Source organism: Centroberyx affinis, unplaced genomic scaffold, assembly GCF_046629955.1.
Source record: "Centroberyx affinis isolate AG114_WGS23_722 - 3 ecotype Tasmania unplaced genomic scaffold, CSIRO-AGI_Caff_v1 ptg001156l_1, whole genome shotgun sequence".
Lineage (NCBI taxonomy): Eukaryota > Metazoa > Chordata > Actinopteri > Beryciformes > Berycidae > Centroberyx > Centroberyx affinis.
In genome coordinates this window covers 205,884-227,746 of record NW_027279688.1, presented here as the reverse complement: position 1 = coordinate 227,746, position 21,863 = coordinate 205,884, and the positions used below count along the sequence as shown (strand labels likewise).

The window sequence follows — 21,863 nt, the reverse complement described above, 5'->3', positions numbered from 1 at the left end:
GCAGTTGTCGTGATTACCACGCAGTTGACAATCCTTATAGTATGGATGACCAAAAATAAATTTAACATCTTTTCGATCAATTCAGCATCTCTGCAGTCACCACCAGTATGTTTAGCAGGTTTCTTAATGAGCATGTTTCATGTTAGCGGTCACCATAAGTGAGCAGTGTCGTGTTTAAGGGGGCTGTGCTGCTGTCGGGGAAATGGATTGTGCTCCTTGGGGACGTGGTAAGTGGTGAGCTACAAGCATCTGTTGGCATGAGAGTGTTTCCTCCGTCACCGTTTCTCCACTTCCATGGCAGTTCTTTAAGTAGGAATTCTGGCTGACTGTATATATTGCTTTGTATGAGCTCACTTATGTAAATGTCATGTAAATCACCTAATGCACAACACCAAAGGTGCCTCTTTTTAGTTGATAGTGTGAGTTTTTTAACACAAAGCGCTGCATATCAACAAATTGTTAAAGGACAAAATCCACCCTAAAGCACTGTAACACTGTTAAAAGAAAACAGTGGTGGTGTATTTTTCTTATTTCCTCCCCTTTTTTTTTTTTTACAGGAAAACTATAATTAGGTATAGTTAAGCTGTCTTCATAGTGTTTGTATAGTGGACTTGGTGATATGTGCATTTTCTCCTATTTTTCTGAGAGTGGCTGCTGTGTGAAATGAGAAGAAAGATGTTTTCTTGTCAACTGGGAAAAACAAATCAACTGAGCAGTGGCAAAAAGGTTCAGAGGAAAGTGGCCCGACCTTATATATAAACTGTATCACATTCATATTTTGAATTAACGGGGTCTCTCTTTGTTTGATCAACCAGTCTGTTTTCCATTTAAATTGCTTGTGCAGCATAGCATTGTATACTATCCAAATAGTAAAACCTCATCTGTCATTTGACTGTAGTGTCGCTCTCAGCAGCGGTTCTGCAATTTTTTTGATTGGAATAAATGGTTGTGCTTTACTTTGATATGGGTCCTATTGTCAGTGTAAAAGTTGGTTCTGCATCAGCCAAAACACTATTATCAGACGAATTCCAAACCTAAAATCGGTTAGGACCATATTATGTCCTAGTCTTACTGTCAGTTTAAATATTCATGAAAAAAATCAAAATTGGAATGCTTTATTTTACTGAATATAATAAAGGCATGACTACAAAATGTGGCTGCTCTGATATTAGAGGTGCACACAGTGTGGATTCAGTCAGTTGTTTTTGTTGTTGCTGTTGTGCTGAGTATTCAAATTTCAATCAGATATACTGTGAATTGGTTTGATGATAGGACCAATTCACATTCAAATATTAATATTCATCAGTAGAAAGGCTTTATGAGGTCTTAGTATCACTGCTATTATAATTTACACAACAGCAAAATGTAGGGGAGCAGAGAATGTCGTCAGCATCTTTCAATACAGGGTGAATTTTAGTTCAAGGATACCATGTCAAGTTCTTTGTGGCTACTCTCCAAACCTCCATGCTCCATTTAAAGTTCCTGAGAGTCCTTGTGCTTTGTTCCAGGACTGTTTGCATGTTAAACATCATGTCCATGTCCTGGAGCGGTCTAGTTTATATGTTTCTTCCACATACTCATGTCATATTCTTACGCATGAAAAGGCTTTCCACAGCTCTTTTCAAGCCCATATGGTCTTTATTCTCTGACAAAAGGACTTTCAGTTCATCTGCCATTTTCTGAGCCTTACTATTTATAGTTTGTTGTTCAGAGACCATGGGATCTTTCTTTGATACTTGTCCCTGAGAGAGACTAATGCTTACCAAGCAGATCCTCACTCTCTAGAGCCTTTTTACCTTTTTAATTGGCCTCAAGGTTGCCATCATCCAATCTGCGAGCCTCCAGAGTTCAGGCAGCTCCTTGCTGAGGTCTCAGTGTGGTGCCTCTCACACAGTGGAGGCTTAAGCTCTGCAGGAATCTACACTCTGGTTTGAATCTTGAATCTTAAATAGCCTCTCACAGCATTTCTGTCTCTCTCGCAGGGTAAGATCTTAAGAACCTCTCAGAAAGAGTCTTCTGATTGTGTTTCTCATCCAAAACACTCATCTAGCCGCAAACGTTTCAGCTGTCTTTTTTAGCACAGCCTACTGAACCCCCTGGAGTCAACCTGGAGTGTTTTGATTTGGCTTTTCATTGAAACCTCAGAGTCCAGTTCTTTGGCTCTTTGGCCCTTTCAGGACAGAAGAGCATCTTTTGGTGAATTGGCGTTTGCGAAGGACTGACCTATCCACCTAGCTATCTTCGGTAGCAGGGTGGCTTCATGGTTAACCTTTCCTCAAGACCCTGGCTGAAATATTACCCCTGGCAGCTAAAGAAACTGACGCTATTTGATGCGTATTTGGGGTTGAAAAGGGTCTCTGCATAGGTGTTGCGTCCCTGCCCAAAAATCTCAACTTTGCACCAGGTCTACGTGGAGTCGCGCACTCTGATTGGTTGATCATAAGGGCCATCATGACGTCATCCAACTCTTTAAGCTCCAACTGCTCCAACACTGGTGATTGTCATCACATCTGCTTCTGGTTCCTCTCTTCTTCTATGTCTCGTTTTGGTGCGATATAATTTTTTATAAACACTGCCTCCCTGTGTATGGGATTTCTGCGACACGCTACACGCACATCAACGCAGAAGTATAAAAACTTAAATGTAAGTGCCACCGGGTTCTTTACATTACTTTTACGCTGTGTTCGAATATAAAATGCACTTAACCCTGCACTCAGACCTTGCTGCGGTCTGGTGAAAAGATGGTTTTCCCCCTTATGGAGCTATTGAGTATCATAAAAGAAACTTGGTCTCCTCCTTTGGTCCACTAATATCATCATTGCTCTGCAAGGTGGTGAAGGAAGAACAATTATTCATCTACTTGCACTTTCTTTTGAAACATACAGTGCAGTCCACAATAAAGTGAGCAGTGGAAAAAGATGTATTCCTATTACAGCTGCACATTTATACTATGAGTCCTTGACTGACCTTGACAGACATGCAGAGATGCTTTGAATGACTGTATTCTCAGTGTGAGGCTGTGTCTCCGCTTTGCAAGGGTAGAGGATTCATTCATATTGTGTGAATGACCTTCTCATGAGCATCCAGTCGAGCCAGCAAGGCCTCGCTGCTCTTTGAATAGCTGTTATGAAAAATTAACTGGATGAATATTCATGTTGCCATTGTAGCCCGTTGGTAAGAACAGTATCTTCACAGAGAATTAGTTGAGCCATCCGCAGAGTGATTCATTTAGAAACTGATTCAAACCAAATTGCACTATATTAAATTCTGCTGCAGTGCACTCTGCTTTGGCATATACTCAGTGTGGCATAACACAGTGCTCCAGTCTGGTTTAGGTCCTTAAACGCATTGTGTGCACACAATAGTAGCTGAGACCCTCTTCTCAACACCCACTCACATACCCAGCAGCCCACACTGAGTCTAAGGATGTCCCATCCCTGCTCGTTCATGCTGATCTTGTCAGTCCAAAAGCCACCCGGCTCCCATCAAGATGATTAACCACCCCCTCTCTCCCTCTCTCTCCCTCTCTCTCCCTCTCTCCCTCTCTCTCCCTCTCTCTCCCTCTCTCCCTCTCTCTATCGCTCCCTCTCTCTCCCTCTCTCTCTCCCTCTCTCTCCCTCCCTCCCTCTCTCTCTCTCTCTCTCTCTCTCTCTCTCTCTCTCTCTCTCTCTCTCTCTCTCTCTCTCTCTCTTTCTCTCGCTCTCTCCCTCCCTCTCTCTCTCTCACCCCACAGCTGATTACTGTAGAAACCTGGTGTGTGAGTATCTTTGGCATCCAAACAGACACCTCTCTAGAAGTTGCTGGCTTCAACCTCCATTTGAGAAAGTGGCTCCACACTTGCCGCAGCCCTTGTCTGGCCTGAATCCCATTCACCTATTTTTGTCCTGTTGGCATACTGTAATGAGGCTATGAACAAGCAGATTTAAAGGATAAGTTCACTGATTTTGGACCTATATATAATTTGTCTTTTACATACCTGCAGTACCTGGACCCGCAGAGAATATTGTCAGCAGTCGGTTGCAACGGCAAGTTGCCAGGCCTCTTGCTGCTAACAATGAGTCCAAAGAAGGTTTGATGATCATATCTTCAAAAAAAGCCATTTGTAGGTTCCACAGGGGAGTTGAGAGTCAACAGAAAAGTTGCAAAGTACATAAATTAAATTTAGCTCTGATTGCATGACACAATTCAGCTGACAGCATGACAGCTGACTCAGGATCCAATATTGTCTGTGGGTCCAAGTACTACAGGTATGACAGAAAGACAAATATAATGACAAATTATATATAGGTTAAAAATCTCCAAATTTACAGCTGACAGTACAATATTACAATTATTGTACATTGATTGTTGGAGTCAGATCATGTGATACTTAATAATGCAAGGCATTAAAAAATCATTCCCCATCCAAACACTATGGGAAGTGTTAGAAGTAGCTTGGCTACAGCTGGCTGATCAGAAACAGAATAACAGAGAGAAATCCACAGCCTTTGAATATTCATGTCTATCCATGATATTTTTAGAAGTCCCTGCTGCTTTTATATCAGAAACTCCTCTAAGGGCGGCGCCTGGAAATTATTCATGCTCCAACTGTTTACTTTGTCAGGGGGGTAATAGAGCAAGCCTGAGATCAGAGAAATGCAAAACATATATTCAGGGTGTGGTGGGAAAGAGTGATGTTGTGCTGTTGTTATTCTATTTACAAGATGCGGTATGAATGGCAAATGGTCTAAGCTCAGAGAGACTTTGTGCGCCTCCTGTCCCCCGAAGCCTCGATCTTATCACACTCCATTATACAAGGGGTACCAACATTCCCGCAACCTGATTGGTCAAAGAGAGCCATGCTGATAATTCCCACTCTTGCGATAACCTGGGAGTTGGTTATCCATCTTTCTTGTTTTCTCCTGTTTTTTTATGTATGTATACATATGTTGAAGAAAACGTTTCAAACTTTTTTCTTGTATCTGTCATATAAAATCCATAATACCCAAGAGGGCATGGGTACATTATGGGGATGTCTATGCATCTTCTATGGTCTTCTATGCTTGTACATTACCTACTGCATTACCGCCATACCCATACTCATAGTAAAGAACGCAACGAAATGGAAAACAGAGGAAGCGGTTGCTGTTTCATAAATCAGATCAAATATCAAACGTCTAGCCAGTCTTGCTGAATGCACTTTGTACTGCTGCATCACTCCATCATCTCAGGATTGACCTGCTTTACAGCTTCCTCCCACAGGTTTCCATGAGCATTTTATCCTCATTGATGTTACGTTCACTGATTCCGTTGTTCACCTGTGCTTGCCGTTGCCACACTCCCAACAAATACCCCATATGGCACGGAGCATCTGTGGCTGTTGTTCGACGAATGTTTTCAGCAATAGATGATTCAGAATGAACACAGGCTTTTAAACAGCTCTGTTCTGTGAGGCACATTATCCCGAGGTCAAAAAGCTGTCTGATGTTTATTTACAGTGTCTACAGAGCAGTTATGGTCTATCAATGTGTCGGGCGAGGGAGCATACAATTGTAATCCCATCACTGGCAGCGGTAATGGTGTGCTGTGTGTGCGCCTGAGTGTGTGCCTTCGGGTGAAGTATGCATGTGTCACCATTGTTGATGTTTCCCCAGCAATGCTACATAAAGTATTTATGCTTTCTGCCGATCCAAATCCATGTCTGAACCTTGCAGCTGGTTGGGTCATTGTTGTCCTCGGCGTAGGATAATGATGGTTGTTCTGCCTGAAATACAAAGGGAACAATACCACACATACATACATGCACACACGCTTGAACTAGGCTCAATGGGAGTTTTCTCAGTGTCATTAAGCCAATGCTAATCATGCAAAATGACAAGTGAATTGGGGTAATTGACAAACTGCCAAATGAAATCCCTCAAGAGTTGGCATGTTCTCCAGTTATACTCTCTGGATAGATCTGTTTCTATCTACAGATTTTCACTTCACTTGTTGCTGAGTTTCTTCTTAGCGAGTCATATTTCATGTTTTAATGTGTTTGCATTTCCTACAGAACATGCAATTACATCCAACCAAGCTGGGTAAACATGAAGTCAGTTGTTGCCCATGTTTATTCTGACAGCTGTGTCAATTGTCTGTTGTCCCTCTGTTTCATCACCATTACGTCTTTACGGCAGTCTTTTACTGCTTCTGGTCTGATAAAGCTGTCAATATACTTGCATGGTTTTCTCAATATAGCTATTTGTGTTAGGTAGGATGGTGTCACATGTGGGGGGAGATCAGTGTCTTCGTACAAGAACACTTCAGTGTGTATGTGTGTGTCTGCACCTAATTTTCTAGCACTGCACCGCACACACACACACACACACACAGGAGCGAACATTTCCTGCCTGGAAGCTGTCTCCATGGCGATGCAGGCGGGAGAGGGAGAGAGGGAAATAGCGGGAAGATGGTATACAGTCTCTCCATTTCTCTCCCTGTCTCTCACTCTGTCTCTCTCTGTCTCATATTCTCCTTTCTTCCACCTACTCTCTCTCTATATATGTCTCCCTTAGGAATTGCCTGTCGTAATTGCCCTCCTCCTCTCTCCTCTCCTCTCCTCTCCTCTCTTCTCCTCTCACACCCTGTATTCATCTTGTCAGACAAGGTAGCAGGCTCTAAGGGTCCCTGCTGGAGCTGAGAGGTCATTATTGTTCCCCTCCACACTCATTAGTGGCAACAAGCCCTCTACATTACAGAAACAGAGTTAATAGGTCTGCCTCACTTCTTGCATTCATCTAACCTACCTCTGGACATAGAGGTTACAGCACCTAGATCATCATTTGTACCTAGATCTTCATTTAGCCGAGCCCCCAGCCCCATTAAAGTGCGTTGTGTCACCCCGACCCTTTAATGGCCTCGATTTGTCGTTGAATGTGTAGAAAATGTTGCCGTTTGATTTGAAGCACTGTAGATTTGAATGGGACTTGTTTGTCAATTATAAATGAATGCTACTGTGTTAGTGCTCTATATAAGCCAGGCTGTTCTCTCATCCTCTTACTAATTCATGGGGAGAAAGAGTCAAGAATCCAGTGTGAGAGATTTGACATAAATGTAAATGATATTTAAGATTATGTGTATGTGGATGATGGTTTATGTGAATATGAAATATTAAGAGTGAATAGTAATTATTCAAAACCCCTGGGTTACTGTGTTGTCACACTTAAAGTGATGGGTTTGGGTCCATGACTCAGGGGAGAAATTAAAGCCCTTACCTTGGAGAGCTGAAACCTCGGATGTGTCATGTCTTTATAATGGCATATGCATGACAGCAAGTGCACCATGCACTGATGTACGAGAACATCGGTGTATGAGCCAATAGGCCTAAAAAAATTTGATGCTCTGCATTATTGAACACCTACCAGTGCTGCCTGATGGGATGAGTTGCAAGCCCGTATGCATATGTGGCTGATTTTAGCTACATTCTGTGGTAAGTGGGAGTGAACATAACGACTGATGGAAAATTAGTCAGAGGAGACACGTGTCCGGCTGTTTCCTTGGAGCGAGACGATCCAAAAGCACCCACTGGTAAACGTTTTAGTTGGAAACCCTCACTGCACAGGATACTGATGGTGACACAAGCAGAAGCATCAATGTACTTTTGAATTTACCACGATTCTAAGGAAGACTGTCGCAATAACAGGATCCAAACATAATTAATCTGACCCATTTTATAATACGCAGTAACCTGTATTATGTTTATGCTAACTGCTTTTTGTTTTTTTGTTGTTGTTGTTTTTTTTTTTATTGTTATGACATGATTTAATAATTTCCTGCCACAGTACCTGACAGCCACGTGATTATGCCTAGACCACAACAATGGGCGTGTGTTGCGAGACTTACTATAAGTGGCTTTGTTTTCAACAGTCTGAGATACTGTAAATCCACTGCTTCCTCTGGCACCTCATTATACCGCTGTATGATGCAATATACGGTCTTTAGTCAAATGTAATTTACTACATCTCTTGTTTATATGAACAGTTGTGAATTTCTGTGTGTCTGCATGTGTCTTGTATACTAACATGATGTCACTGTTTCCCCGCAGGGTGCAGGTGGAGTTCTATGTGAATGAGAACACCTTCAAGGAGAGGCTGAAGCTTTTCTTCATCAAAAACCAAAGGTCGAGTAAGTACAGCCGAACTCTCCTCTCCTCCCGTATCGCAAATGGTAAGAGGCTCGCCGCGCCAGAGGTGCTCAGAGTTAAAATGAACAAATAAAAGACTAATGCAGGAAATTGCAGGAAGTGATGAAGCATATCCAATTTCAGTCTCAGCTGGGGCTTTTCATCGTTACATTACCTGCCTCGTTGTTAAGTGCTGCATTTTGGATTTTCATTTTGTGACCCGGCAAGGAGTGAAGAGTAGGCTACAATTCTTTTGTTGAGAGATGATGCAGGGCTGTATTTATTTATTTTCTTTTTCTAATTTGGAGATAAGACTGGCACTTAATCTCTGAAAAAGACATTGGAGCAGCGCTGCAGATTGGTGCACCGTGTGTGTGGAAGCCATCCATTTGCATCCATTTGTTGTATGTGTGGACGTGTGCACCCGTCTGCGTCTGATAGCAACGTTTAAGATGTAGTTAACTTATCATTGGCATTGACATGGCTTTATTGTCTACTCGCCATCCGCTTGTCATTATCACTAAATCACGGTCATTGACAGAGAAAACCCCAGAATCTAATGGAAAAGTCGCATCTGGCTGCAGGGGTCTGACAGACTATTGCATTTGTGCTTGTCCGGTTTTAAATCATTTTAGCATTGATGCTGGTTTTTGTCTGAAGAGGTCATGTCACTGTAGATTAGGTGGTGGTTGTGTCTGACTGGAAACGTCGCCCTAAGAGAATACACCTAACGCCACCCTCTGGCTGCCAAGTGTAAATGCAGTCAGGCTCCAGTTTCTGTGTGTGTATGGGTGGTGGTGCATGGGGGCAGGCTCTGCTCAACCTTATGTGTGTGTGCCTCCATTTGTGCAAATAGGAAATTGTGCTTCCACTAACATTTTTATGCTGCCCTCCTGGCCGCTTCTGCACAGTCCACCAGTTATTCAGCTTCCTGTTATAAGCCCACACTTCAAAATGAAAGTGCCCGTGTTATTCTTCGTTATTCTTGGAGGATTTGAGAGTTACGGGTCAGAGTAAATGAGTTGTGACAGGGTGCCGGAGCTGCACCGAGCTGCATTAGTCACGCTTCGGGGCTTTGACAGATATAGTCACTTTAGGCCTTTCACTCTGGGCCTTTCCTGCACCTGAACAACTAACATTCAGCAGTACTTAAGCACTTTCTGATGGGGGGGGGCATGGGTGCATCTGCCATCAGAAGTGGACTCAGACAAGCCGCATAGCTGGTCACAATAGAGTAGAGTGATAGATGGTGTCAAATGAGGGAAGGGTTGTTGATGTCTAGACAGAGAGGCGAGAGCTATAAAGAGCTGTGAGCAAAAAGACCGAGAATAAACATGTAATCACCTAATCCACTTTCCCAGCCATTCATCTGAGTCAGTTTTAAACAAACCCAAATTCAGCCAATTATCACCTAAGCGACAAATGCTTTTTAAGTGCAGTCAAGTATTTTGTTGTGCTGCGGTTGATCCGCAGGTCTGAGAATCCGGCTGTTCAACTTCTCGCTGAAGATCCTGACCTGCGCCCTCTACATCCTGAGAGTCAGCCTGGATAACCCCGATCAGATCAACGGCGAGTGGTGAGAGTCTGACATCATACATTTTTTTGAACTGGTTGTAGTTGAGTCATTTGTTGTGTTCAAGTGATAATCTGCGAGATCCTTGTTTTTTTTTATTATTTATTTTGGCGATGTGTTTGGTGCTAAGCGCTCACTGCTGTGGTGTTTCTGCACTGAACTTCCCAGAGATCAAACCTTTGTCTGTTCAGCCATGGTGGCTTTCGCTGCTCATGTTAACTACCCAGTTCTTCTTCTATTTATTCCAAACAAACGGCATCACTTCCTGCGCACTAGAGAATTTTTCCCAGGAAAGACCTACCAGACACCGGGTGTTAAGAACAGCAAATGTAAAAGCTTTCATGAACTGGCTATAGGTTGAATAGATAATAGAGAGTAGCAAAATGGACATTTATTTATATGAAAATGTTGTGGATTATTACTTTGACAATGTTCATAATCATGGCTATGTGGTGTTTCTAAAGAATGGTAAAAATATTATATTTATCCATATTTCCTAATTGAGAATCAAGCCTGAAACTAAAATCATGCTTATCATTTAAATCAAAACATAGTGGAATCCTTTCATAACATTTAGAGTTTGTACAGGGATAAAATAGTTTATTATAAATAGTTTTTTTTCACCTTAAACACAAAAGTGCAGAGGAGCAGACGGAGCTTGCTCTTTCTCTCAGTGCAGTGAAGTGGAAGCTGTAGACCGTCTGTATTGTTCTCACTGCCAGCAGCTCTTAAAGACACATTGGGCTTTTTTCATAATGGCAACATACCAACTGATGGAAATGTTTACGGGTGGGGATGTTTTACACACACACACACACACTCAAACAAGCTTTCACACTGTTTTTGTCTTGCTCTCATTATTGGTTTCCTCAGCAGTCCAAAATGTCGGAACAACAGTTGGAATAATAATAATACGACAGCCCCGCAAGAAATCAACTGGTAAGTTATCGTCAAAATGCCAACCATGTTATCATTTCATTGTAAATTGAAGTTTTTTAATTGAAGTCTCTTTTTATTTAATCAACTGTGGGGTTTTTTTTTGTTTTTTTTTGTTTTGCTTTTGTTGTTTGACAGGGAGTTGATTTTCTGGGTTAACAGACGGGTTCCTGTATGGGCAATACAGGTGAGAGGAACGCTTCCAGCCCCTAAATCAACTCTAATTTCCACTGCACACAAACGGCGAACTAGTAGCCGTTTATAACATAAAAGCTTTTTAGAGCACAGTTGCTCCTCGGTGAAGGTTCAGCAGCCTGATCCGATGTGAGATTGCAGTAGCTGGGGTTCATTTGTCTCCCTCTCCCCTCTGCCCCAGGTGACAGTGGCCTTAATCAGTTTCTTGGAGACCATGCTTATCACATATCTCAGCTACAAGGTAAGGAATTGGCCCACATGTGCACTGTTTTCTCTCTTTAATCTGTGCTGAGGTCTTACAGCTGTCTGGTGAAAGCCCCGCAGTGGCCTTTTGCTCTGTTTGGTGGGCTGACAGCTTTCACTGTCCAATCTACGCGTTAGTACCAAGACTCCTATCAAAGCCAGGCTTCTTTTGAAAATAAGTCTACGTCTTGTCAGTGCCCTCAAAGTATTGCCAATCTCAAAATAAACTGGTCTCCTGAACAGTTCCCATTTTTGGAAATACAAGACTTTCATCAAAACATCGGCTGAGTCAGAATTCTGCTAGTTTTGGATTTCTATTTAGCTGCTGCATGCAGGGCCGCACTGAATACATAACCCACCATGTAAGGATAATAATAAACTTTATTTATATAGCGCTTATCTAAAAGCAAGTGCAAAGCTTGCAGCAGGGTTTAGAAAGTGCTTTACAAGAGGGTGTAAAAACAAGAAAAACAGTAAAATATACTACCAATCAAAAGTTTGGACACACCTGATTGGATGTAATATAGTTTTCATTCTTAAAGCCATTTTGATCTAAAAGCTTATGCTTAAATGCTTGAATTTTTTTCTTAGACAAATATGTAGTGAATAGTGAAGTTGATGCCTATGTATGAATTTCTTTCCAAAGCCTTTGCCTTTCCATCAAGGCAAAGGCCGGCTACTTTAAAGAAGCTAAAATATAAGACGGTCTTGATTTGCTTAACACTTTTTTGGTCCATGCTTTATTCCATTTGTGTTATTTCATAGTTTTGATGTCTTTACCATTATTCCAAAATGTGGAAAATAGTAGAAATAAAGATGTGTGTGTCCAAACTTTTGACTGGTAGACTAGTGTATATTAAAAAAGAGAGATATAAAATTGGTAAACACATTAAAAACATGGTTAAAAAATAATAATAATAGATGAATGCAGGCATGTGTGCACATATGTTATCTCCTGGGTCACACAGTAACTAAGCTTGTTGAAAGCCACTCCTGCTGTGCTCCGAGCCAAGCAGAGCCGGCCAAGAGAAAGCATCATTAACACTCTACAAATGAGCGCGTGCTTTGAATCCTAATGAATTGAAGACAGGTCACTTTGGACTGTTGTTATCTTGAAGCCCCACAGTAATTACAGCAGCTACTGTATCTTAGCAGCTTTCGTCAATTCAGGTGCCAAAGAAAGAAGAGATTTATCTTTGGGGTGTAACGTGTAACAAGTTTATGCTCTCTGAGTCCAATCCATGTGAAGACTTCTCACTAAACCAAACAGCCTTGTATTGATCACCGGTGTTGGTTGAGACTGCCTTTTACCCCGTTGATTTATTTCCAATTCGATTTTCTTTCCAGGGGAACATTTGGGAGCAGATGTTCCAGATGTCCTTCATATTGGAGATGATCAATACAGTGCCATTTATAATCACTGTGAGTAATTAGCTTCTCTTTCATTTTTTTTTATCAATCAAGCTACCAGAAAAAGCAATATTATTAGAGGCACCTTCAAATATTATTTTGGCTCCAGGCCATTTTGGTATTGGATTGCTCTAAACTGGGTTAAATAATGTGATGTAAATCCCCACTATCTTCTACCTCATCAAGAAAATACTGCTATTTAACAAGCAGTGGGTCTTGATCTTTCTGTGTATAGAGTATATTGATCATAGTGTATTGATTCCTGGTGGAGTCTCGTGTGTTTCAAGGACATCACAGTATTTCATCTATCAATTTTCTTTCTTTCTTTATCTCTTTCTTTTTTCTTTTTCAGATCTTCTGGCCTCCGTTGAGAAACATATTCGTCCCTGTATTTCTCAACTGCTGGCTTGCCAAAGGTGCCCTGGAGAACATGATTGTGAGTAATTTCCATGACTACATAACTACATACTGTAAAGCACACAGAACTGCATATGCTGGACTATAGAGAGACTTTGAGGTGACATAACCCTCTGGCGGCCATATTGGAGGTCCTCAGCTTTTGGGCAACAGTGGCAGTGAACAGCTGATTGTGCTTCTAAACATACAACTTGGCCGTGGTTAATTTCTGTGCTGTTTTGGACCAGGGACTGATCATTTCCCCACTGATATATCTGATTGGTTTTGTGTTTAGATTTGCGCACTAGCTAATGTAGATCTAGTAGACGCTACCATTTGTGGCAAGTCGCGTTAATAACATTGGTTGCTTTGCTAAATTAGCCTGCTGACTAGTTAGCGAACACCAATTTGTTTAAGTTTAATGAGCTGACCCTTCTTAAGTTACATTAGTGTTTTGGAAAAGAGGTGCAAGGGCTAAACACACTCAAGAAGAGAAGAAGAAGAGAAGAGAATCAGCTTTATTGGCCAAGTATGTCCACAAGGAATTTGACTCCGGTTTTTCGTTGCTCACAATGTACTTACACAGAATAAATATACAGCTAAAAACAAGGACAACAAAATGGACAGAGGTAAACCTAAACATCTAACTACTATGTACAAATATGCATATATATAAAAAAAAGTATAGAAAGTACATATATATATATGTATATATATACACATATGTAAACAACACTGGGACAGTAGTGCAATGGTGCAGAGTGCAAAGATGCTGGAATAAATGCTGGAATAAATACTATGTATTATATACACATTATATACACACAAAGACAGTTTCCTAAATTGAAACTATCACTTTTACTTATAACATTATTGAACGCACCTACATCCACACCACCAGGTATCTCTTTTTCTTGCCCAGTTGTTACATACAGTATTTATCCATTGCCAGTCCTCCACTGAACCACCATGATGGTGACAGCTGTGGTTGCTGGAGATTTGTAACGCAACTGCAAAGCCTCTATATACTCAATATGAACCTGAACGAAACTAACAGAACTGAAATGAGAAAGTTTTCCTTTGGGTCACGGCACATTCCATCACCCTGACGATGGCCATGTTGCCGAAAACATTCGGTGGGATGAATGAAGCACGAAACTAAACGAAAAGAGAAGCGAATTGAATTTGCTTTATAAGTCACAGCACATTCCAGACAAAAACAAAACGGTACAACTGTGGACAATGCAGACAAAACAGTGCAAAGCAATTTAAAAATTGTACAAAACTGACTAGTGCATAGAATTCAGGTATTACAGTCCAGGATGTAGGTCTCTCTGTTGGCATAGTGAAATTTCCAAGCAATTAGATGATACCCAACTGGCGTATATACGCTGTCGCTGTGATTCAGATGAAACCGTCAATGGGACAGAGTGAGGGTGCACTGCCAGGGCGGTAGTTGGGCAGATGGTAGGATCCAAGGCCAAGGAGACCAGCACAGGGAGAGAGAGAGAGAGCAGGGACAGCTGGGAGAGGTGACGAAGTGAGGTGGCGGCCAGGCAGAACACGCTAACAAGGTGTGACTGAACACGAGTCGTGAGCTGCTGCATTTCAAGAGCCGTGTGCATGACAAAGTAGATCACGGTAAAACTGCGGCTATCGGTCAGGGATGGAAACCGTAAAATAACTTCCTCGCTGAAATTTTACTTGAGTATAACTGAATAGTAGATTAAGAAGTATTAGTGCCCCATTTAAAATGTTCTGAGAGAGTAAAAAAAAAAAACAGACATTCTTACATTTGATCTTTCCCATGCGGTGCAAAAAGGATTAGGGGGTTGGAAATTGATTTAAAGTGCGAAAAGAAAGAAAGGCAGGAATCAACAACAGTTTAGGGATTTGTTAGTGCTGATTACAGACCATCCCTCTTTTCTTCACCGACATGCTGAAACAGTGTTTAAATGTAAACAGGTCAAGGCCATGGGTTCGGGACTGATTACAAACACTGACTTTCCCTAACCTTGTTTCATAAATTAACCAGTTTCTGATGCAATGCTTATGGAGAGCCTGCAAAATTGGATGTGATTTAAAATGTTGTGAAGTACAATACTTTAGTCAAGGCATACTGAAGTGAAAGTAAGACTATTGACTTAAAAAAAACAACTAAAAACATCACAAGTACAAGTTCCACCCTTGATATTGGCACTATAGTGGAAAAGCATCTATTGTTTATCTATCTTGTGTATCTAATGTATCTATCTTTCTCCCTACCTGTAGAATGATTTCCATCGAGCCATCCAGAGGACACACTCTGCCATGTTCAACCAGGTGTTCATCCTCATCTGCACCTTACTGTGTCTGGTTTTCACAGGGTGAGTGATCCTCTACTCGTGCCATTAGTCACAGAAACTGGTCTCTGGCCATATAGAGGCTTTCAACCCAGTTCACTGACCCTCAACCCAGAGTCTCTCCCCTGGACCTCCTACCAGATGACCCCCCTTCAGTTGGTGCCACACCTGACAATATACTGTACACCTCTGAAAATAGGAGAGATTTTCCAGCTCAATAACAGTTATACAAACATTTCTTGGATGCAGAAATAATCTTATTGGTTGAGTTTAACCTCAATGGGTGGAGCCAAAGAAACAGTTTTTCTGGCTAACTGTGCATTATTCACACATTCAGGCAACTACAATCTACTCCAATTATTAAAGAATTTAGTTCTGGCGGAATATTTCCCATACTGTTAAATATTATCCCAGCCAGTTTAGACTTTGTCACAATGCTGATCTTGAGAGAGAAAGTCCTTCTTGCTGTACCCTACTATCTTCTTCTTCTCTAGAGAAAGAGAAGGCCAGCCAGGCTAATTACCTAACCAAGATAACTTAGTATGACTAAATTGGATTTTTTTCCAGTTAGTAGCAAGAGAACTAGGCTTCGCAATATTGTTCTTTGGCTCCGCCCATTGAGGTATAACTCAACCAATGAGATTATTTCTGCTTCCAGATCAGCTCTGCCCTGAAAGGTTTGAATGTTTTAAATATATCCGATCAATGGCAGAAATTACAATAAGGGAACACAGCAGGAGAAAGGGTTAAAATGAGGGAGAAACCCAGAAAAGGATTGTGGCGGACACGGTTGATGCCCATCCTCGATTGCTTCCTCTCATGGATGTCAACTATTATTACAACCCAAAATTGTGTGATCACAGACAAAGCCTGTCACTTGAGTTTCTCATCACTGTGCGTTGCCACAGCCTCCTTGTGCCTAGACCAGCACCCAGCACCCACCGCCTCCACTCATCCTGTCACCCATCCTCATCCCTCCTCGCCCCAGGGTTTCATTAATTCTCCAACTTCTCACCGAAAAAACAAATGAATTAAACACAGGCAGTGAGGTGGAACCAACAGAGCAATCAATGGTGTCACTCCGAATGACTGATAGTGATCAGTAACCTAAGCTATATTGATTTCGGTGCCCTTTGATCTTGGGTAAATTGGATTTTGATATACTCACCAGGCAGAATCTTAATGGAAACCAGTGGGTCCTGCTGTATTACTTGTAATAATCTTTATCCTCAGGAGACTGTTTTAGCCTAAGAATTCTTTTAAGCATCATGTAAAAATGTCACACCGTCAAATCATCATATGAATCTCTCTCTGCAGGGCGTGTGGGATCCAGCACCTGGAGCGGGCGGGGAAGCACCTGACGCTGTTCGACTCGCTCTATTTCTGCATCGTCACCTTCTCCACCGTGGGCTACGGGGACGTCACGCCGCAGATCTGGCCCTCCCAGCTGCTGGTGGTCATCCTCATCTGTGTGGCCCTGGTGGTGCTCCCGCTGCAGGTAACGGGGCTGCGGTGACCTAAAGCGGTGGTTCCCAACACGGGGTCCGGGGAGCACTTAGGCGGCGGCCACTGATCCATCAGAAAACAGACAGAATTATTGTCGGATAGATTTCTGTTCGATGGTTTGTTTTGGAACGTCAACATGGTGGGAGAGGCAGTAGTACAGGAAAGTAAAGCTTTGCTCGTAACGGTGCTACTTCATAGAAAAAAGAAGAAAAACACTGTACAGTATAAATTAAAATTAAATAAGAAGCTGACCTGGAAAACCTACAGTCATCCCAAAATTATACCGGCTTTCCCTGCTTTATCTTTATTTTGGTCGTACTGTTGTCACCATGTTCGCCACTATTTTTTCCTGCCTCTGATTGGCTAAACAGATGATTATGAATCCGTCCGTCCAGAAGAAGTTCAGCTGGGTTTAACTTTCTTATTTCTGTCTGTCAAAACTGATCTGATGGAAACGGACACATAATCAGCCCTGTCTGGACAATGGACAGCTCTCACTGAAAATTCATTGAAATGAATGTAGACAGACAGACACAATGGATCAGTGTGGCTGCAGCCTCAGGCTTCTTGTGTGGGTTCCAGGGGCGCCCCAGCAAAATTAGTGTATTTATATAATTATTTAATTTTTTCCCTCGCTAGAATTAGCACAAGAGAATGTATGAGGGTGAGTTTCTGCTTATTTGACTTTTTACTTGAGAGCTGCTGACCTAGAGTTTAGAGAACCGGGCTTGTGACTGGAAGGTCAGCGGTTCAAATCCTGGATCAGCTGGGACTGCCTGGGTGGAGAAAGTGATTTCCCTGCTGGGCGGGGAAATAGTCTCGCCTCCCTCAACAATTATCATAGAGGTTCCCTGAGCGAGGCAATTAACCGCCAATTGCTCGCGAGGATCTTTTCAGTGGCCAACATTAGATGATTATGGTTTCTCCCAGGTGTGGATGTGTGTCTCTGTGAGTATGAAGGCATTTGTGCTAAGGGATTAAAAAAAAAAAAAGGGTTAAAAAAGGATGGTTAGGATGGTTGGTTAGACTCTTTAAGTGCATCCTACAACTGGGTGTCAAAACACTAAAAAGGGAAAGGAAAATAGTGGTTGAGAGAGATATACTCTACTATACTCTCTTTAAATTAAGGCGTACCAATAAATGTACGCATTTTGCATTTGAGGGGAATCATCCTCCGAAGCTTAGTATTCAGGTGTCATACAGAAAGACTGTTTTTGATTGTATAATCACTGATACCTCAGTGCAATTTGTAGTAGTTCTTGTCTTATAATTGGTCGGCCATTTCATTGATGTTCTACATCTAGTTGTGACCTGGTTGGGATTATCAACAATCGACATTAAAGGGCATATTTTCTTGCAGCCAATACAAGCCGACAGTAAATACTAATGTAATAAGCTGCCTCCCATTCTCTGACATTTTCGACTGCAGCTGCAGTCTATGAATCTTAATTAGAATTCAGGCCAAGCCATGCTGGCTCAGTGCAACAAAACACAAACACTCACTACATGATATATCCACCTCTTCACAGTGTTACTAATTGATGGAGATCGCAAACGTGTTCATTGGATCAGATGATGTGTGTGTCCTGTCCTTGCCGAGCAAATTAGCCGACAAATAGAAATGCTTTAATGAACTCCTGCTGCTGGCGAACTACAGCCTCAGTAGATTTCACCCCCCATGCTTTCACCAGCTATGCAAAGAGAGCAAATCCATGTCTCTTTCATTCGTTATTGCGTTCTTTTGCTTTTGACATCCTGCTGATCTTGCTGTTGTCGTGCCAGTTTGAAGAACTAGCCTACCTGTGGATGGAGAGCCAGAAGTCGGGGGGGAACTACAGCCGCCACCGGGCGCAGACAGAGAAGCACGTGGTGTTGTGTGTCAGTTCGCTGAAGATAGACCTGCTGATGGATTTCCTCAACGAGTTCTACGCTCACCCCAGACTACAGGTACAGCATAAGCACCAGGACAGCAGATCTTGAAACTTAATAGATTCTCTCGGTCGATCCCAACAACAGTGGGGCTTTAACTGTAGCCAGTGTAGAAGTCCAACTTTTCACTGCATGTTTCGCTGAACTTCTGCTCTACTTCGCAGTTCCTCTAACCCCAAAATCAAGTTTTGCTCTCTAGTCAGCCATCTGCACAGGGCTAGTCTTGTAATTAGCTGAACAAACACTATAGTTTTGTGTTGCAACATGCTAATTTGGTTCTACTTTATGTAAGAAAGAATTGTCCGCAGTATTACTCTGGAATAGATGTAGAATGAATGTAACTAAAACACTGCACAAGTAGCAGACATTACACAGTATATATGTAGATAAATACATATATATCACTGATGTCATGTGAAAACCTTATAACTCCAATTTTTTATGTTTTCACTTAAATTGAAGGAATACATGCTCCTCTGTGGGTTGAGAAAAAATCTCCAACTTTTTGGGCTTATGAAAAACTTCCAGAAGCCATAGGATAATGTGTTGTAATCAAGCTAAAAACAAGGCTGTTTATCTTAGTTCCTGAACAGTTAACATTTTGGAGATACAAGACTTTCCCCCGGCAGCAGCGATATGCAAGTAAGTGTAGCATGGTTGAATTAAATGCACTCATGTGCCTCCGTCCCGCAGGACTACTACGTGGTGATCCTGTGTCCCGCGGAGATGGACATCCAGGTTCGTCGTATCCTCCAGATCCCTCTGTGGTCCCAGAGGGTCATCTACCTCCAGGGATCCGCCCTCAAAGACCAGGACCTCATGAGGGCCAAGTGAGTGGCAGGAGGACACACACACACACACACACACACCCCCACTCACACAGAGACAAATGCCTGCATACAGACACACATGTGTGCACACAGTTGCGTACACACACACACGTCCTGTTATGCAGATGTGGATGCCCTCCAACAGTTAATGCACTCATGATATGACTGCTTTCTCCCTTGACCGGTCAGCCTAATTAGAGTTTTTTTTTGTTTTGTTTTTTTGGACAGATGTTGTAGGACTATTTATCTAATATGGGCGTGAAACCAGGCCCTGTGTTTTTGCTTATTTTTAGATCATATGCTATTTACTTGGAAGATTGTGGGTTCAAATCTAGTGCATGATCTTTGTTTTACTCGTTCTGGATAAGAGTGTCAGCTAAAAATGCCTAAAATGTAGATCTAAAGTGTAAATCCTTTCCTAGTAAATCAGAGTCACTGAAGTTGGGGTAGAGGGCAAGGTACTTACAAATCCACTTGGCTGTCCTCTGCTTGCATATCGTGTAATGGGATTTCACTGTCCACTGCTCATCTCCCAGCATTAAAGGCCAAATGCATACGCAGCAACAGAAATCGTTGCCAGAGGAGATCACATCAGAATGTGTTTAACCTCTCACCATCGCAGTCATAACTGACCTGTCAATATTGTCACTGTCACCAGACTATTGCAGCACCGGTGTACGATCCACTGTCCTGATATTCTTCATTGTAGCTTCAGGAGATTTTACTGCTCACCGACAGATTTTCGCATGCCGCTTTATATCGCTCGTCCCAGAGAGGGGCGAGCGTGATGAGTGTGAAATGATGCCTGACCACTTCTCACCAACACACAACAGTAGTGTGAAATCAGTCATAAATTTCTCCGGGAGCTGATCCCCTCCCCTTAGAGCCCCTCTTCAATATGCAGAATCGTGCAGGCAATTTCATGCATTGAAATTCAATAAATAAAATCACCCAGCCAGGTGAGCCTTGAAACCACATCAGGCCTGTGATGCTAATGGCTTTTCTTGTAATCCTTACACCTTGTATCTGGAGTTTGTGATTCTGTCAGAACATGGCGGTTTTTCTGTCAGAGAAATGAATGATTTTACCACTTTGCCCTTCTGTTGCAGTACAATTTCAAGCAAAGGGAGATTGTTTTCTTGCTACAGTAGGGATGTTATCACTTTAGCCACTGTCTTGGGACATTAGGGCTGATCCCTGTCTATCATCTTTTTATAGCATACATCTCCTTGAATAATGACTTATAAATGATTGAATACCCCCTTCCCAATCACCAACCCCCACCCCACCCTGTCTCTCTCTCTCTCTCTCTCTCTCTCTCTCTCTCTCTCTCTCTCTCTCTCTCTCTCTTTGTCTCTCCCTCTTTCCTAATCCTTCAGGATGGACGACGCCGAGGCCTGTTTCATCCTCAGCAGCAGGAACGAGGTCGACCGAACTGCTGCCGTGAGTCACATCATCAACAAACGTTTGTTGCAGTAATAACTCAGGGCATGATCATAATCTCTGTGAGCTTCCAATATGAACCCTCTCTTCATAAGATTGCACCAATTAATCCCAATGGAGCAATTTCTCTTCAACACTCTACTTCGTTTTCAAATTAGCCGAGAGAGAGGGAGATATTCAGATGATATTGCCATACTATTGGAATTGATATTGAGTATTGAGAGCACACTGCGTCTCTGAGGAAGACTTCAAGGTCCATAAAATTCAGATTGCCTTCACAACTGAGCGATTGGATCACAGGATGAGTTGAATTGGCAGATTGTTTCAGATCTTCTTCTCCAACAGGACCACCAGACTATTTTGAGGGCTTGGGCTGCGAAGGACTTTGCCCCAAACTGCCCTCTCTACGTCCAAATTCTCAAGCCAGAAAATAAATTCCATGTGAAGTTTGCTGGTAAGTTCGGGATCTATAGCTATTATGTTTTGTCTCTCTGCTTTTTTCTGTTCATCTGTTTTTCTTCTGCAACCTCTCCATACACAAAAACATAGCCATTTTCTCTCTCTCTTTCTGACTCTAACATACAGTATTACTCCATTTTGTCCATTTCAGATCATGTAGTGTGTGAGGAGGAGTTCAAGTATGCCATGTTGGCACTGAACTGTGTGTGTCCGGCCACATCCACCTTGGTCACACTCCTGGTTCACACCTCCAGAGGACAGTGAGTACATGCTATTCATCTCCTCTCAATTAAAACAATTAATAATGCCATTTATTTAGAGTGATATGCACATAATGCATATCACATGCACTAAATGTGAGGTCTAGTGTCAGCAATGTGTACCAGCAATATCACCAAGACTAATTCCTGTACATTTATTGTACTTGTAAAGTGAAACCAATTCTGACAGATTGAAGGTTT

The 21,863-nt window shown here is 42.1% G+C and overlaps 1 protein-coding gene across 1 annotated transcript in view; it reads left to right on the top strand.

Moving 5' to 3' along the window:
- kcnt1b (potassium sodium-activated channel subfamily T member 1b) overlaps nucleotides 1-21,863 on the top strand; it is a 58,733-nt gene that overhangs the window by 14,727 nt on the left and 22,143 nt on the right. Inside the window, exons 2-14 of the mRNA XM_071524142.1 lie at nucleotides 8,063-8,142; nucleotides 9,614-9,716; nucleotides 10,788-10,836; nucleotides 11,026-11,085; nucleotides 12,435-12,509; nucleotides 12,850-12,933; nucleotides 15,165-15,259; nucleotides 16,553-16,733; nucleotides 18,524-18,688; nucleotides 19,364-19,500; nucleotides 20,880-20,943; nucleotides 21,289-21,397; nucleotides 21,554-21,662. Of these exons, the coding sequence (XP_071380243.1) occupies nucleotides 8,063-8,142; nucleotides 9,614-9,716; nucleotides 10,788-10,836; nucleotides 11,026-11,085; nucleotides 12,435-12,509; nucleotides 12,850-12,933; nucleotides 15,165-15,259; nucleotides 16,553-16,733; nucleotides 18,524-18,688; nucleotides 19,364-19,500; nucleotides 20,880-20,943; nucleotides 21,289-21,397; nucleotides 21,554-21,662 (1,311 nt within the window). The remainder of the gene's footprint in view (nucleotides 1-8,062; nucleotides 8,143-9,613; nucleotides 9,717-10,787; nucleotides 10,837-11,025; nucleotides 11,086-12,434; nucleotides 12,510-12,849; nucleotides 12,934-15,164; nucleotides 15,260-16,552; nucleotides 16,734-18,523; nucleotides 18,689-19,363; nucleotides 19,501-20,879; nucleotides 20,944-21,288; nucleotides 21,398-21,553; nucleotides 21,663-21,863) is intronic.